At 54.5% G+C, this 18347-nt stretch overlaps 1 protein-coding gene across 1 annotated transcript in view; it reads right to left on the bottom strand.

Moving 5' to 3' along the window:
• Positions 1 to 11717, bottom strand: part of DMRT3 (doublesex and mab-3 related transcription factor 3) — a 14547-nt gene extending 2830 nt beyond the window's left edge. Inside the window, exon 1 of the mRNA XM_059412330.1 lies at positions 11061 to 11717. Within this exon, the coding sequence (XP_059268313.1) occupies positions 11061 to 11520 (460 nt within the window). The 5' untranslated portion in view covers positions 11521 to 11717. The remainder of the gene's footprint in view (positions 1 to 11060) is intronic.
• Between the last annotated feature and the right edge of the window lie 6630 nt (positions 11718 to 18347).

The following is an 18347-nucleotide window of genomic DNA, read 5'->3' as shown; positions in this document are numbered from 1 at the left end:
GAGCGTCCCAAGATTTTTGGAAGATTTGCTGAAAACCAGAACAGCTCCAAATTTAGCATTTTGACCTAAGACATTGTCCCCGCAAAGGGCTGGTATCACAGCGCCAAGCAGGCAGAAGGGAGTAGCCTGGATTTGCTTGCAGTAGGAAATGCCAACAGACCTTTATAATAAAAGGACGTGTTCTCTACTAGCACACTAGATGCAAGTAGATTTTTATCCTTTTGAAAACACTGACTGGCTGTCTCTACTCAGAGCCAGTGTAACTGATCTAAAGATGAAAATTATTAATGACCCAGTTGTCAGGTTGTAAACATTCGGTCAGCCTGTTTCTACAGCCCAGCCTGAATGGCTTCCTTGTCGCCTTCCCTGTGGGCACACCTGACTGTACTTAGAAAGCCAGCGGTGACATTTCATCACTGCAGCTCCAAAAATCTCCCTCCTCCAATGTATTGTTGTTTGTTTCAAAAGCCTTAAACAAAGGCCCATTTAGGAACATTCTTCTAATGTGGGATTTATTTTCAATATGAAGGAAAAACAAAATGTTGATTCTTCACAAAGCAACCGGTATGTGTCTGGCAACGGTAAATGCATTTTAAAAAACAGGCTTAAACTCTTATCAGTACGACCTGCAGTCTTAAGTCTGGTATAAATTCACACTTAACCCAAATCTGCATTTTAAGTCAACTACCGCTTTTTCCAATACAAGGTTTCTCCGCAGGGGTCATCCTCGGCCCACAAATACAAAGCCGACTTTGCTTTCTGCAACCCCTCTGGGACGTGCTCAAGACCTATTTTTGTAAGAGAAGTTTGCCAGCTTCCCTTCTGCAACTCCCCAGGACAGGGGACCCTGATGCCATCTCCTCAGCGAACAGGTATTTGTTCTTCGTCCAAGAGAGAAAAGCCACAACAAAAAAGCTTCCACAGATTCACATTCTAATCGGCAGACCTATCTACGTTATCCCGACTCCTGACCGGTCCGTCCGTCCCTCCTAGCGCTTACTCGATTATTAAGCCCTGGAAAATGAGTGGACAGAGACTGTGTGTTCACCCAGCACCGGCCTCAACACACGACTGGACTTCGCCCCCCTCCTCAGTGGAGCCTGGGGAAACAAGTCAAAGACACGCCCCAGGTAAATATTAAACTAATAAAATTGTGCTTTAAATACTGTGTACCTCTAAGCTTTCTTTACTTAGTCTTATCAGTATCAAGTATTTGCATCCCTGTAATAGGCAAGATACTCAGGGAAACAGGAAAAAAAAGGAGGTGAAAAATACCAGGAAGTCTAAGACTGGTCCCCACCTGGGGGGACTTAGCTCGTTGGGCAGAGGAGATGCTCGTACAAGGAGAAGAGCAAACACAGCCAGGAAAGAACTTGCTTCCTATCCAGCAGGATGCGTACTGCACACAAAGGTTCATCGTAGCATCACCCTCAGTAGCCAAAGGTGGAGCAACCCCGGGGTCCACGGATGGACAGATGGACAAAGAAAACCTGGTACGTATATACAGTGGAATATTATTTAGTCTCAAAATGGAATGAAATTCTGACCCATGTTATGATGGGGATGAACCCTGAGAATATGCCATGTGAAGTCAGTCAGTCACAAAGGACAATATTCTAGGGTTCCGCTTAGACGAGGTCCCTAGAACAGACAAACTCACAGAGACAGAAAGTGGAATGGTGGTCAGCAGGGCTGGAGAAGAGGGACTGGGACTTACTGTGTCACAGGCTTTCAGATAATGAGAAAGTTCTGGAAATGGACAATGGTGGTGGCACAACACTCTGAATGTACTTAGTCCCCTTACACTGTGCCCTTAAAAACAGTTAAGATAGTAAATTTTATTGCATGTATATTTTACCATAATTAAAAACAAGAGAGAGAAAGAAATAGGACACACAGTGTCACCGCAGTGTAAGGGATGGTGACATTTTTTTGGAAAGCAAGAGAAACAACTGGTTCTTCTAGGAAATAAAAGGTATGTAAGTACAGCCAGGAAGCTCAAAACCTAGCTGTTTTTTAAATGAGTGAACCTAAGAATGGCTTCCTATGCTAAAAGACCATTTTTCCCAGGGTATCTGGCCAGCTCAGCCTGTGGAGTACTTGACTCTTGATCTCCAGGTTCAAGCCTCATGTTAAGGGTAGAGTTTACCTTAAAAATAAAATGAAATATAATATGATATGATATAATTTTTCCCACCCCGTATGAGCTGCCAAATGGAAAATAAGTTTTCCATTTATGGAAAGTGTGTTGAGGTCTATCACCAAATTCACTGTTTCACAAAACATGCCAGGCTCCAGAAGAAAGTGATTCCAAGAGCAAAGGTTTGGCCAGACAGGAGCTAGAGGACGATGTTCTGGCAAATCGGACACATCCACCGTTTTTCCATAATGGCCAAGGATACACTATCCCAGTCTCCTCGACCCTGGGTGACAGGACGCTGAATCTGACGATGCAAGATTCTACCTTGGTACCTGTGTTCCTGCTCTGCAGAAGAGGCCACAGGACAATGGCATATGGGCAGCTTGTTCACCAGCTGTGAACCCCCAGCCTGCAAAAAACCCCGGCCTTGTCTGATTTTCTTGGTTCCCGGTTGCCCTCCCCCAACCCCACAGTGCCACAGTGGCATGCCGGGAGCAGCACGTGCTTCTGGCTGCTTCTCTGGGAGTGGTGCTGACTCATCCACGCTCTCTTCTCAGGTTTCAGTCAGGCTGGCCACTCCGGGTGTCCAGGCTAGGGCCACATGGTGAAGAAAGCAAACAGGGTGTCCCAGGAATCAAATCTACAAATTCAGGACATTCCAAGCACCTGAGCTCAGGACTCTTCATGCCACATTCAGAGGGAGGACAGGAGACCTTGAAGGAACCAAGGAATGGGGCACAGCCAATGCTCTCCTGCTCGGAATCAGCCCATAAAGTCTTGCCCCAGGCTGTCCGGGGAGCAGGATCCCTGTCCCCTGCCCAGGCTGCTGGGGTTGCGAACCTGGGCAAGAGTAGACTAGCCTCTCACCTTGTGCCAAGAATCCTTCCTCACCAGCACCATTTCTGAAGGGCAGAGCTTGGAGCCCACGCGATTTTGTGGCACGACCTACTAGTGGTTGACCTGTTGTACCTAAACTAGATGTACTGTACGTTATTCTATAAATACAGACTTTCACAAGTAATTATAGAGGGTGGGTTTCGAGCCCAGCGATAAAATGTAATTTAATAACAGGTGTTGCTTTACATCTCTAAGGTTCCCCCCCCCCTAAAAATGAACTTTATAAAATGTTCATGTTGTCTTGAAACACAAAGGCCTTTCTAGATACAGAAATGTGACACGGCCAACCAACAGATGAAAAGGGAAATGGTCCCCCAGACATTTTACCTTCTTTCTTCTTGAAACTGACACACTAATTCCTGGAACATAGAGAGTAAGAATATACTCCAACTGATAACATTTTTACCCCTAGAATATGGGTGCAGATACCCAGACCTTCTACCCAAAAAGTAGAAAGAAACCAATTTCATGGGAAATTCCAAATCCCCTACTCAAAGTTATACAGTCTGCTGTTTCTCATGTTTAAACATCCAGGAATTTGAAAAATCTTACTACTCACTCTTCAAGTTCATATTTTTCATGATAGAGAAATATTCCTAGCCACCCAGGAACTAAACCCTTCACTCGGGTCAAAGTATGTAAAAGAAGGAGATATTTGATTAAGAAGGAAACTTTTTCTATCAACAATAATACGACCAACTTCAGAAAATACATACATCAGCCTAAAGATAGCTACAAGACTTCTTTTTCCTTTTCACTAACGACTTTAAGAAGGGAGAGAAACTTAACACGCAAAAGTAACTTCCAATCTAAAACTACAGTTTGCAAAATCTTTCCTCCTTTAGAAGACGTTTTTATGCGAAAATGTAGTCACATATTAAAAAAAAACTAGGTATTCTTTTCAAATATTTTGCGGAAGCCTACCACATCTGTGGAATAAACATACACATAAAAATGGAGAATCTTTCAGACGTGTATATGGTGGGTTTTATCCATTCTATTCAATTATATCTGCAAAACCCAGGGGCGTCTGGGTGGCTCAGTGGGTTAAAGCCTCTGCCTTGGGCTCAGGTCATGATCTCAGGGTCCTGGAATTGAGTCCCACATCGGGCTCTCCGCTCAGCAGGGAACCTGCTTCCTTCTCTCTCTGCCTGACTCTCTGCCTACTTGTGATCTCTGTCAAATAAATAAACAAAATCTTTAAAAAATATATTATCTTTAGTGAAAATACAAAAGCATTGGTATAGAGAGGAATGTTTCCTAGTACAAAAGTCACTGAACTTTTTTTTTTTTTCCTTCTGAAATCATGTCACACAGTTTGGAACATGGATTGTATGTCCTCTACTGTTGACGAGCTTTGGGGACACACCTCTAACTGTTCCCTGATGGGTGGTTTTCCAAGCACACAAATCTTACAGCAATGACAGGAAGGAGCCCAAGCAGGACCGTGCTTCTAGAAGAGATGTCAGAACGCTAATCGGAGACACACTTTTTTACATTTTCTGTTATCTTTATCTCACACTGGAAGTGCTGACTCATTAAAAAACCCCGAGTGGCTGGAAATCTTAAGTACAACAAGGAATGAGTATCAGTGGAAAATCTTTCTTTTTCTTCCTGGGTGGAGAGGTGGGGGGACTTGTGAAAAGTACACAGTTGTCATGCTTTGCTTTTTAAAAAATCGTTAACAACAAGGGGTGCTTCCTTGGGATCAATATTTGGGGGGGAACCTTGGTATAGAAAGGAAATAAGACTCACAACTGTGGACTTTGTAGGTCTTGCAAAAATTTCGTTTTGAACCCTTCGGTGACTCAGGAGCACTTTTCAAGAAGCAGGAGGAAAATGATCTATAAATCTCCAAGTTTATTCAGAACTGATAAAAATGCAGCTGGCTATTCATTCATCCATCCATTTAACAAAAACCCTTACATCTCTTACTACGTGCCCAGGCAATGTATTATGTAAGATGATACAGAGCTGATCAAAACATTGCCTCTTGGTCCCTGAGACGCTCACAGTATAAATCTTCTTCTGTAAAAGTTCCACGTTATCTGTGTGGTTGGTCAAATTTTACATTGAAATACAGCCAGTAACTCAAAAGCCAGCAGCTGGGCGGACTAGGGCGCATTCACAGAGTTCATACTGCTGTAAACATTCCCTCGTAGAGACAATGGTTGCAACAAACACACATAGAACTAATAAAAGTACTAAAGGGGAGGGGGGCAGGAGCCTAATCCCAGCTTCATAAAATGTAGTCCTGCCTAGTCGTTGCCATCCAAAAAAGAAATTAGAGATTCAGTACAGAACTGACCCATTCTGAACGTTCCGTTTGCCATAATACTGGTGAGTCGGTAGTTGATTGTGCTCATTTTTAAAAGAGCTGTTTAATGATAAAGTCAAAAGGGAACAAAAACCCATACAGGTTTTCCTTTCCCATTAGTTGCTTTGGAGCCTGTGGGACTGGAGAGGGACAGGATGATCCCAGGGTGAAGGACCTAGGACAACCTGACCCGCTGTTCACTCGTCAGGCCCCCATCTCTGCCAAGAGCTCGCACGGGAGCCCAGTTCGAGGCCCACGTGGGACGCAGGGTGGCAATCCCGAGACCTGAGGCGCCAGAGCAGGTTAAAAAGCTCAAGAAAGGAGGAAGACACGAGGGGAGGGAGAGAGGACCGAGGACGAGGGGAGGGAGAGAGGACGGAGGACGGAGGGAGAGGACAGGCAGGCAAGCCGAGGAGGAGCTCCAACCTCCACACACGCACCATCAGGAAGAGGAGCAACATTTCCAGAAAGGGGCTCCAAGTCCTGCCCGGACCTTGATTTATGAAGATGTACTCCCTCTCTCTCTGTAAAGCTGTTAGCAGAAAGTGCTGACTGGCGGCAGGAAGAATTTCTCATCAGTGCTCTTTGATTGTATTTTGCAAACAAAATGCCTGTTGCTTGGTAACATTTCACTTGAGCCTGACCTTCCCCGAAAGTTATTGCTATCGGATTCGATTTACACTGTCCTCCTGTGATTACTGTAATCTTTTAAACCCGGGAGCTCATCCATCAGGGAGAAGAAAAGTTGGTTGTGTAAGTCCTGAGCCCGGCTATCCGCCAGATTTATAACCCAGAGGAGCGAGCTGGGGTGGGGGGGTTCGCTCCTGGCTGGCGGCGGACCTGCGGGTCCCAGACCCGGACGACGCGCTCCTCTTTCCGGCCAGCCCTGTCCTGGCGCCGCCAGAGGGACAGGAGGGCCCCCACGGACAGCGAGAAGCTGGTGGACGCACTGGAGACACCCCACCCCCAGGGGCACCCTTGGGGTGACTGGGGCTGGGGAGGGGGGATTGCCTGGGCCTAGGGTTGCCGGACAAAACGGCAGGACGCCCAGTTAAATCTGAACTTCAGAGGAGTACTGGAAGTTTTTCAGTCGAAGTGTGCCCCGGGCCATAGTGACATCCTATTTTTGGTTGGCCTGAGCGCACGCTTTTGTGGTCGGTCTGGCCGCCACCGAAGCCGCGGCGGCAGCAGGGACCGAGCGGGAGCGCGCGGAGGGGCCGCCGGCTTCTGCCCGGGGCGGCGCGCGCGCAACAACCGGGCCCTGCAACAACCGGGCCCTGCCCTCGCCGCCCCGTGAGCCTGGAGGCAGCCCGGGAAGGTGCGGCTGGCCTGGGAGCGGGCCGAGCCGCCGCCTGCAGTGTCCCCGGGACACAGACCGGGTGCTAGGGGACAGCGGCCCAGGGCAGCCGTGCCGCCGCCGCTGCGCACACCTTTCCTGGGGTGCCCGTTCCGCTGCCCTCCGAGAGGAAAGCGCAGGCACGGGTGCCGCGGGGTGGGGGCCTCCTCCCAGACGCTGCCCCGGGCCCACCGCAAGTTCATTCCCACCCCCCAGCTGTGCGCCCTGCGTCTCCCCACCCCACCCCCCTCCTTCCTGCTCCAGCCTCGGGGAAAGGTTTGCGAGGGACCAGGAGTAGGGGACCCCTAGATTCTCTGCGGTGGGTCGGTGTTCCAGTTTCAGAGGGCAACTGTGACTCGGGCTCCTCGCCCCAGGTCAAGCCGTCCTCAATAACCAGACCCCCCCCCCTCCCCGCTTTTATGTAAATTCATAACTAGGCTTGATGAATGACTTTAAAGTCTTTCCCACTTTTTTCGTTTTCTTTTAGCCTAGGATCACCAGAGTTTCCTATTCCAGCCTGGACCAGGGATCCGGCAACAATCACTACACTTGCAGGTGCGTCCGTCTCTTCTTCAAATACATACATACATACATAAAGAGTAAAATTAAATATTAGGAAGCAGATGGGACAGGACTCAATCAAGCTGGGGCAAAAAAAACACCGAGCCAGCATTAAGCTGCTAAGAGGAGTCCAGCAAGAGGTAACATTTTTAAAGACAGCTTTCCACACTGTCCCTTTCTCCCTACTATTCAGGAGAACCGCACAGAACAGGAGCTCCTTCTGTCTTTTCTGATCCTGTTCGGTTCCTAAGCAATTATGCCGTTTTTTATTTCTTTTTCCTTTAAGAGCATTTCAAAGAACCTGTGCACCTACTTACTGTGTAGACAAATGTGGGAAGACTCTATAGCCACAGGTCTTTCCTTGCACAGCCCTGGGGGGACTGAGGACACGCTTCTGGCTGGGGGAAGGGAGGAGAGCACAGGACTGTAACCTAAGCTCCTCACCTTGGTCGTGACCCTTAACTTGCCTCGGCTCTTGAGCCCAGGTCCTGAAAGGCTGGCTTGGCTGGTTGAAGCTGCTGACTCAGATACACTAAGAGCTGAAGAAGGTTCACACTTCCCATGAGCTTTTCATGAGGGAGGGGGCAGGGGGAGAGAGTGAAGAGGACAAAGAGGGAATTTAGGAGAGTAAGTGAGTCAGTGGTACAAAGAAGCTTAAATTAGAATTTGGGGCTCAATCAAAACCGAGTACTATGAGGTCAGTCCTAAACGATAATCAAGGAGCATGGGAAATGCACACCCAGAAGGAAAAAAGAACGCTCCAGTCCGGAACTGGAACTCATAACGTTAGAGTGTGCAAAGTCTCCTGAAGGCCACGGCCATATTGACAGGGATGCTCAGCGTTCTCCGCTGTTAGATAAAATAACCCCCCTTCCCTTAGAGAATCTGAAGCGGAATTTTGGGATAGAGATTTCTTTCAGCAACACAACTGAATTGTGGTGTGACCGTGTCACTCCCCCAGTGGATGTTTTTCTTCCAGCAGTGCCCAAGAAACATACACTTCTCTAGGGCGGGCGGGTTTCTCAAAGATTTCTGGAGAGGGAGAGACTCCTGAGTTTGTGCACCTGTGTTTGTACCCGGCAGCAAAAAAGCCTCTGTGCCCATAGCTATGCACTCAAGAGGTCCTTTGCAAAAAGAACCAGCGGCATTTTTGGCACAGATATCACAACAAACACAGGCCTATAATGCACCAGGAGACATGGAGGTGCCTAATGGTCTGTGAACTTAAGTACACGTGGACCTACTATTCTAACAGAGCGTCTCTTAGTTCTCTAAATGCAGAGAGCTACTTGTCCAGGAGTATCCGAGAGGCTACTGAATTCGCAAAGTATGTTACTTACAAATACATTACAAGAGGAGCTGCAAAAAGGCACGATACAAACAGCAACCGGTCTCCACACTAGACAGTTTTCCCTAACTTAAACCCCAAATGGGCTTCCTCCATATGGAGCAATGCATGAAACGGGTCCATCTGTAGGCTTGCTTTCCTAATGGGAAGCATTATCTGTTCTTCTCCTGCCTGCTCCTACCTTTGGATTGGTGGTCAGCTGCTTTTTAAAAGCATGGAGCTACGGGGTCGGACCCATTGAAAGAAGAGAGCAAAAGTTATATAAATGAATGTGCAAAGTACGGAGTCCGAGGAACGAGTAGTTGGAAACTGGGCTTTTAGTTCCTGATGCTCGGGTGCCCCAAAGCCTGGTCTTTTCAATTACTTGTTTTCGATTCAGAAGGCTCAGGCCATCCCCCAAATAATTGGTTTGGAGGAAGAGGGAGTGCACCAGGGCTGGTTTCTCCAGTAGAAATCTGTCTCCGTCTCCCTCTTTGATCCCCCAAAGCTCACTACTACAGCTGCTACCCTGCCCGCCTTCCTTCCTGCTCTCACGACCCCTCCTCCCCCAGGTTGTTTTGGTTTTGCGACTCTTCAGAAAACTTGAACTCTGGCTATCCCCAAGACCGGTTTGAAGACCACAGGGTGTGAAAGAATCCCCTTTGGACAAAGACTCCAGAACCCAATGCCCCTGGGGTGCCCCCCCTTGGGTGCCCCCCTCCCACGGCAGACGGGCCACTGCAAAATCCTACTAAGGGGACAGACTCGCTGACTCCTGCTAGGCTGCTGGGGAAACGGAGCCAGGGAAAACTGGAAACGGAAAGGTTAAGAAAAGTTACTGGCATGGGTCAGCTTCTGGAACTGAGACACAACCGTCCTGGTTACTTGTCCTCACTTAAAGGAGAAAAGCGAAAAGAATCTTTGTGACCCTCTTTCTCCTCGCCTCCCCTGCCTCTACGGCAAATGTATAAATACAAAGAGAGGAGACGGACAAAAGATCGCCAAGGCATGGGGGATGGGGGCCGCCCATTACTCGCACTTATGCTTATACCCTACTTTGGATTAAATATCCACAAAATCCAAGTTCAGCAAACTGTCCTCCGTCCACTAAGGCCCGGTTCTCCTCTTCACATAGATATTCTCAGGGCTTCAAGCCTGCAGAGCGTAACTGAGCAACAGGACAGCCGACAGACCTGTGCCAGCCAGGCTGCCTATCCCCTTACCAGTGAGTCTGCTCCTGAAGGCGTCTCTCCAGAAGCCAAGGGCAATGTCTTTTTGGGGGGAAAGGTGGTGTAACCAGAAGCTCTATCAGAGGTCCACCTACAAGAGGCCTCTGGCCCTTCCAGGGCCTGTGCTTGCCAAATTTCACTATAGCCCCTACTCCCCTTCCTGGGAAGATGTGCTTTTTACCTGTGTACGGGTCGGTTCCAAGGGAAACATCAAATACGTGTCCACTGAACTCCAAGAGCCTAAAACCACAGGAGTACTTGTGCTAGGCAGGACAGCAAGCTAGAGATGCCCCAGGAGGAAAGAGACTCATCCAGGGTCTGTGGCCCGGAGAAAGGCAGCAGATGGAAGCAGGGAAGTGGGGGTATGAGACCCACCCTCCCTACAGTAGCCCCGCAGAGGAGGAGAGGACTGGAGGGGAGGTAAGAGAGCCCTTGCTCCCAATGTGCCGCTTGTTAGCAAGAGGCCCACATGGCCCGGAGAACTGAGAACCCCTGGAAAAGCTCTGGACAGAGTTGTTCTTCCCTGCCGGATGACAAGTCTCATTTGTACTTCTTTAGACCCGAGAGACTGCTGAGGGCAGTCTGAGAAACTGCGTTCAAAGATCTGAGATCTGTAAGAGCTGGGTGCGCCAGATTTGGGGTCCCCCATACCAGCTCAGGAAGCTTTCTGGTCCATTTCACTGAGCTTCTAAATAGGGCTTCCTTCCACACATCACAAGAAGCTGGAAGCCATAGTCCGCGCCTTACTAGAAAGGCTTCGGGTTCACTCCAGCTTCCTGGGGCCAGAGAAGCAGGCCCAGCTCGGACTGGGCCAAACCTTGGCCTAGCCTAGAGTGACCTGCCCCTGTCTGTCCCAACCTCCCAAGGCAAGGCCCTCTATGGCCGCAGCCAGAAAAGCCCGGCCGCGCCGTGGGCTGTGTGCCCGCGTGGGTTTTAACTTGGTCGTGTTTCGATCTCCTTATTTACCGGCGGCTGCGGCCACGTTCCCCCGGGGAAGGCGTTTGGCGAGCCCGACGCCCAGTCTCGCCCGCCGTGTGCCTCGCCCGAGGCGCCTTGCCCGCGGGTGCCTGGGCTGTGCCGGCTGCGGGTCCAACCGAAGGCCGGCCTGCGCCCGGACAGTGAGAAGCGGCTCGGCGAGAGCGGGGCGGTGAGGCCCGACGCTTCCCGCGGGCCTCCCAGCCAAAGCCGCCGCGGCCGCTGCAAAGTTTTCGCCGACGCGCCGCGCCCGGCTCCCGCCCCGCAGACACTCTTACCTGGCTTGGCGAGGGGCGCCTGCAACGCCCCGGCCTGGGGCTCCGCGGCCCAGCGCAGCGCGGCGGCCGCAGCCAGCTCGGCGGCGGGCCGCGGTGGCGGCGGCGGCGGCTGAGACGGCTGCGAGGTCGGCGGCGGCTGCGGGGCGGCGGCGGCGTCCCCCGGCGGCGGGGGTCCGGGCAGGGCGCGCAGCGAGTCCGGGATGAGGCTCTCGAGGCTCTCGTTGGCCTGCTGCCGGCGCAGCGCCACCTGCGCGGCCATGACCCGCTGCCGCTCGATGATGAGGATGCACTTCTCGCAGGTGCAGTCCTTGAAGCGGCAGTAGCGCTTGTGGCCCTTGAGCCAGGACAGCACGCCGTGGTTGCGGCAGCGCGCGCACTTGGGCGTGCGCTGCAAGGGCGCCCGCGGCGGCTGCGACACCGGGCCGCCCATGTACAGGTAGGGGGAGCCGTAGCCGTTCATGTCCCGGGCTCCAGGGAGAGCAGGCGGGCTGGCTGCGGCAGCGGGCCAGGGGGCGCTGGACCGCGGGGCAGCGAGGCCGGCTCCGGGGCGGCCGGCGGGCGGAGCGCTGCTCGGTCCCGCAGCCCCGGCGGCCGCGTGCGCTCCGAGACGGCGGGAGGTGCCGCCGCCGTCTTCACGGATCCCCCGGCGCCCGCAGCCTCAGCCTCCCAAGGGTGCTCGGCAATCCCACGCGCGTCGCGCCTCCGTCAGCGGCTGCCTCGGCCGGCACGTCCTCCCTCGCCGAGGCGCTGCGGCGGCAGTGGGGAGCCGGCGGGAGCTCTGGCTGCGGTCTGAGCCAGCTGGTCTGCAGCTCCCGCGCGCGCAGGCCGGCCGCAGCACCTCCTCCGCCGCCCTCCCCCCACCGCTCCTCCCTCCCCCTGCCACCCCCACCCCCGGGGTCCCGATCTCCCTGCGCTCCCCACTCTCCACCCCACTCCACGCCTTCCTCCTTCCCTTCCGCTCGCGCCCCCAGAGTCCCCTGCACTTCACCTTCCTTGCCACCTGCAGCCAGGCCCCTCTGGCGGGGGCGCTCACGGCCCCCTGCGCCAAGCTGCTTACGCTTTGCCGGACAGCAGCGCTCCCGGACGCGGCGGTGCGCTCGGGGCGGGTCAGAGGTGGACCTGCCGCGGTGAGGGTGGGGGTGCCCGTAGGCCAGTGAGGTGGCCGCTCCCCTTCGTCCCCCCCCCTCCCCCGCCCCGCAGGCCTGCTCTGGCGGCACCCAGCCCGAGGCCGCTTTCAAGCCCACGCCTGGCCGCAGGGAGCGCTCCTCGAGATCGGAGCCTAGCCGAGCGTGGCGGGTGCGCTCGGGACTTGGCCAGAGCCGAGAGGGTTTTTAATTGGGACGAGTCCGGCCGTGCGGCCGCTGGCGAGCAGCGTCGGGTTAGGGCGGTGGAATTGGTTCGGGAAATTTGGGTTTCCTTGATTTCCCTTTGCAACATTTTTTTTCTCTTTTGCTGCTGTGGAATAAAATGAATGTTGATGAAAGCCTGCTGGCCCAAGGATGACCACCCATTTCAACACAACAGTCCTCCCTCTCGGGCGTTTGATTCTGTTTCTCTACCCTCCTCCCCAGGTGTTAGTGAGAAACCGCTTCTGTCCTGAAAGGCCCGGAAGTGCTCTTGTGGAAGGTTTGCTTAAGAGCCGGGTCTAACCCTTCCGAGAGCGGACGGAGGAGCCACGCTCGCGCCCCGCGAGTTAGCGGATGTGAGGATCCCGGCTCCGCTCTGCCCAGCAGCCACCGTGCCACCAAACCGAGATCTGGAGTCCCCTCACTCAAACCCCCGCAGACTCCGCGACTGAGTTACGGATGCGAGATGGGGCCGTTCTCCCCTCCCCCCACGCCAGCGTCTTCGGCGGGGACTGGAAGAGCGCGGGCGCACGCGGGGGCCGCATCACACTCGGTGGAAGCTGCACCGGCGCGTCTCTGATCTACCAGTACCGCTCTGGCCTAATGCAGACGCCAGCAGTGCACCGGGAAGCCTAAGCAAACACAAACACACACACACACACACACACACACACACACGCAAGTAAACAAAGAAACAAACAAAAACAGGAGCGTGAGGCGGTGCAGGGAGCACAAAGGTTCCGCGCCAAGCGGCGGGAGACGGCATTCCCGAGCCTTCTTTCCGCAGGCTCCAGAGAGGACACGGAGCTCATCTCCTGGAGGTCGGGCGAGTCGAATTCGAGGCCAGTCCTCAGCCAGGGCCAACCCTTCGGCCGCACAGCGCCCCTCGTCCCCTCGGGGAGGCCGTTTTTCTCTGCACTGCCCTGAAAGCAAACAAGCAACAGGAAAACGTCCCTCTGTGTTTGCTGTGAATTCAAGTAAAGGGTCGCCAGGCGTCCTGGCGGCCAGCCCTCCGCCCGCAGGGTGATTCCGGGAAGGGCGGAGGATTATAAAGCGAACTCGGTTGGGTGCGTTTCCCTCGAAGCCCTTAGCCGTCCTTCTTCCCAGACTTGTCCTGGAGTTGGGGATCGCTGGATGCTAGCTTGCTGGTGGGGCGTGGGCAGGAAACCCTGAAGCTAGAGTACTACCCCTGGGAGGCTTCCCCCCAAAGCTGCGTCAGCACAGACCCCTCGGGCGCCTCTCACCCCATCCCCCACCTCGAGCCCTCCGCCTCCAACCTTCGCTAGGAAAACAAACCCTAAAACACGACAGCTGGAGGGAACTTCATAAGCTCTCGGGATTGGAGGCAGAGGTCACCGGAACAACTGGGGGCCAGGGGCTGGGAAGTGGGATGTTGGCAGTCCCTTCAGGTAAAGACAAGGAGGGTCTAAAATGACACTGAACCTGGGAACTTTCGCGCGGAAATCTCCGGGTCTCTTGGGAGTGAAGAGACCATGGACCTCTTTTCAGACCCGACTCCCAATTTTCTCCAAACGGTCAGGGTAACTAGGGCGTATAAGTAACTTGGGAGTAAAGGATTTTTTTTTTTTTTAAAGGAAATGACCAGTTCTCAAAACTTTTGGGGGGGGGCATTCCCACTACTAAGGAGACCTCCTTTCCTCCGTCAGTCACCTAGCCACCCTATCCCTTCGCCTCTCGAACAGTCCGGCATTATTTGGTCCGGGGCCCCGTTTCACTCCAGTGCACATCGGGGACTGAGACCTAAATACTCATTTGATATAGCGCAATAATCCTTTTCTCATATTTGATGGGAATGTTTTCCATATCCCAGTATTTGACAACATCTCCCTATAGGAACAGGTTTGTATTTATGTTGGTAAAATGTCCCCTGCCTCAAAGTCTATTGTAACCCAACACCTGACAACCCCGAGTCCCATTTCTGTTTGCAGAAAGGGTTTATTCAAGCACATAATGGGATCCCAGCAGAAAGCCTTTCAGAACAAGGGGCTATGGTAAACTTCACCACATGAACTCCGTTTCCAGGGCTATTAAGCTTTTAATTGGAAAATAGCAGAGGAAATTTCAAGGTGACTATAACGTGTTAGCAGTTAGTGCAGAGAAGAAAAGCCCAAGCGGGAATGAATGTAGAAAGCATATGGTCTGAATCACGTTTAGGAGGAGCGGCCTGTTCTCCTGAAGTCCCCGCCACTTACGCACTTATGGGAAAAATCATCAAAGAAATTGGAAAGGGAGGCAGGAGGATTACAAGTAAATGTAACCTCGCTCGACTGGATCCACTCCTGTGCTGCTCTGGGTGGTGCATCCGCTCAAACCACAATTAACTAGGTAGAACTGTGACAGTTATTAACAGCGGAAGGGTGAAAGAGAATGTGCGTATGTCACTCTTTCTCTTGGCGCACAATCTCGTGGTGTGTATATTTAAAAGCTGGGAATGCAGACGCCCTGGCTGAGAAGCCAAGGATGTTCTGACTCCAAGTCCAGGAGTCCTGGGGGATGTTCCTCCCCGCAAAACGAAACAAAACAAAACAACAATAACAACAAAAAACCAAAACAAAGAAAAAACCCCACTTAATCAAAAGGACAGTTTCACATTGTCCCGGATGTAGAATGCGGCAGGAAATTTTCTGCTTTGCTGGCTTCTCATGGAGGGGGAGGTCAGGGTTCGTTCTTTCCGTTTCAATCGTGACCACGGTGACGCTGGAGGCCGGGGGCGTGCAGAAAGCCCGGTGCATGCAGCAAAATGAGCCCCCTCTGCCCGCGCGTGAACTTCTCGGCTCTCATCCCGTCCGCGCCTCTAGGCATTGCTCTCTCTGGCCAGCTTCAAACTGAAAGTGGGGAACGAATGTCCGGTGAGGCGGTGGGGCAACCAGCAATTGATCGCTTGAGGTGACAATAATGCCCTTGTTCTCCCTCAATTAAATGGGGGAGAGACTCCGGCGCGCCTCTCACAGCCTCTCACAGCATCCCCGTAGCCAGCCTCTGGGGCGCAGGGTCGAGGGCACCGCCACGCGCCGACTGGGGGTGGGGTGGGGGTGTTGAATAAACACGTCTGGCGGGCCTGGAGACAGGGCTGGGCACAAGGAGAGTTAAGGACGGTCCTGTCCCCACACCATTGGGCAGTGGGCAGCCTGAGGATCGTTAAGGGCCAAGGCATTCTTAAGTAAAGGGGGCATAGACCAGCCCTCAGGCCCTGTGCAGACGGCAGGTGCTACTGCTGGCTCGGTGCTTCATGTTCTTGAACTTTCGAAACCATCAGGGGCGCACGCCTGGGCGCGAGCACTCCCACTCGCGCAGGTGCCTCAGACCCCGTCCAAACACTAGGCCGTGCCCGCCGCCAACCTTTCGGGGTGGGCCGGGGGGTGTCGCTCCAGCTTTGCTGGAGGGGCCCACGGAGCGCCCACCTCTGCCCCGAGCTTCGCAGGGGAAAGTGGGAAAGCGCATCCTCAAGGCGCTCCCCAGGAGGACAGACCCCGGCCCGCTTCCCCAGGAGGTCCTGGGCAAGGCCTCTCCCTCCTCGAGGGCGTGAGGGGGATGGGGCTCCCGGGCCCGTCCGGACCCCCCGCCCCCACGCCGGGCAACAGGGCCCGGGGTGCCCTTGGGGCGCCGGTGCTGTCCCTACAGCACTTTGTCGAAGGCTCGCCGTGGGCCGCCTGCAAACCCTGTCCGCCTTCTGAGCGAAGGGGGAAAAAATAGCATGTCCTCCCCAAAGGAAAATGCGAGCAGCTCGGGCCGAGAACATCCTAAAGACGTTTCCCCTGAGCCTTCAGCCTTCAAAGCAGAACAGAAAGGCCACGGAAATCTTTTTAGGTGCTCTGAGCAACACCGAAGGGGCATGGAAAGTTTCTTTTCACCGGTGCTCGCTCTCGGGGCCTTGGTTCACTCCTTCCCCGGGACCAGGCGCTCAGCCAGGACACCCTTCGCCCCCCGGCCTCCCCTCTCGCCCCGCGGCCCCAGAACTAAGTCCCGCGGCGGGGGAAGCGCGCGACGGCGCGGGATTCCGGGAAAGACGCCCCAGCTCAACGCCGGGGGCCCGGGGATAGTGGGAAACGGCGGGCGCCACCCACGCCCCAGGGGCCCTGGCGGCGAACTGCACGCACGGAAGGCCGGCCAGAGGCGGGAGAGTGACGCTGGGAGACGCGGGGTGGCTGCCTCGTAAGGCGCCCCACGCCCGGGCCTAGGCCGGGGCGCTCGGCTCTCACCGCCTGCTCTGGAGCCTCGTGGGCGGAGCGACTTCCGGGGCGCTTGGGGCTCCGCCCACCCAGCCAGCGCCCCGCCCGCTGCGCTCTTCGCCCCGCCCACCCGCTCCGGGCGCTCCCCGGCCCGCGGGGCCGCCTCTCCGAACCCGTGGAAAGTCAGCGGTAGAGAAGGGAGGGGAGTGGGCGAAGTCGCGGCTGAGCGAGATCGCTCGTGTTTCTGTAAAGGGGCGGCCGGCAGACAGGGCCGAGAAAAGTCCCTCTTTCCACCCGCTGCCTTCAGGCATTTTTTGAGTCGCGTGGCCCTTTCCACAAAGCTCTTTTAATACAACTTGATGCAGAGCGTCAAAATGCGGGCGGTGTGCGCGTACGTGTGAGACCGGTCCGGCTCCGAAGTTCCCGGGAAGCCGAGAGGGGCTCGGTTTTTAGGCGTGCGCAGGCATCTAGGTTCCAGAGGTGCGAGGGAGACCGTGATGACGGCTCGGCGGGTCTGGCTCACGCCCCTGCCCCGAACTGCGGTTTCGCGCGTGGGTTTCGGAGCGCGCCCCCGCTATGACTGTGGCAGTGGCTGTGACAGCGAGGAAGCGGTGTCATCAGGGTCGCCCCGGGCCTGTAAGGCAGCTTTCTCTGGTGCCCGAGTCCTGCAGCTCATTAGGATGAGTGCAGGGGGCACCGGAGTGGGGCGTCGCAGATAGTGGGGGGGACGGTCGCCTCGCCCGAAGCCCCTGCAGGAGCCCGAGGTGGCCTTGGGGAAAAGCACGCGTTTCGTTTGTCCACTGCCCCACGTCGCGTGGCGGCAGCTTACCCAGCTCCCGGGAGGGGAAGGCTCGGTGAGCCTGCCTCAGTTTCCCCGCAATGCAGCAGCAGAAACTCCTGGAAAGGTTCAGGTCTGTCCTGAGCCAACGCCAGACGCACAGAGGATGCCCGACATGCCCAGACTTGCACACGCGTGTTGGGCACACTCGTACACCGCACACTCCATGGATATCGCGCGAGGAAGCCGCCTTGCTGTTACAGGTCTCCGTACAAAAGGGGGCAAAGCTTTAGAAAAGTGATTTAAATACATGTATTCAGATAGGGTTAAAACCGAGCCACAAGCCTTCCTTCTTTGCTCTACCTCGTGTTCAGAATTTGCCAAGTTCCTAACGCGGAGCACCTGCTGGGCCAGCCTGACTCCCTCCCTAGCCGTCAGTAATCACCACCACGCCGGGAGGAGTGGACCTGGGGCCCGACCTTCCAGCCAGGACTGCCCTCCTGGGGGCAGGGTAGTGCAGGGTTCAGAACCCGATTCAGCACTGGGCACTGCAGGCCAGAGGAGTCTCTCTAAAGACACGAGCTGCCCACCCGACCTGATCCCGAGACTTGGAAACCGGAGCCCGGCCCAGGGTAGAGTGGGATGGGCGCCAGGGCCTAGAATAGGCTGGGCCACGTCTTTGACAGCACGCTGGCCATGTTTCCTCAGGCTCCCCTGACTTTTCAGAAAGGCAGGGGCACTTAAGGGGCAGCTCCCACCAACCCCACGGAAGGGGTGTGTACAGCTTCTCCAACAAAACCATCCTGCAAAATTCTTGTGTTGGGGTTCTCTCTAGAATGGCTGAGCTGGAAGAGTCCTGGATCCGCAAAGCCAGGATTATTTTTAAAAATGTAGGGGGCCCGGGCTGTGGGCAGCAAGGGCACCAAGTATCTTCAACTTGGGAAAAGCCACCATGAAGGCCTTGGGAGGCTGC

Source organism: Mustela nigripes, chromosome 9, assembly GCF_022355385.1.
Source record: "Mustela nigripes isolate SB6536 chromosome 9, MUSNIG.SB6536, whole genome shotgun sequence".
Taxonomy (NCBI): domain Eukaryota; kingdom Metazoa; phylum Chordata; class Mammalia; order Carnivora; family Mustelidae; genus Mustela; species Mustela nigripes.
This window is presented reverse-complemented; position numbering and strand designations above follow the sequence as displayed.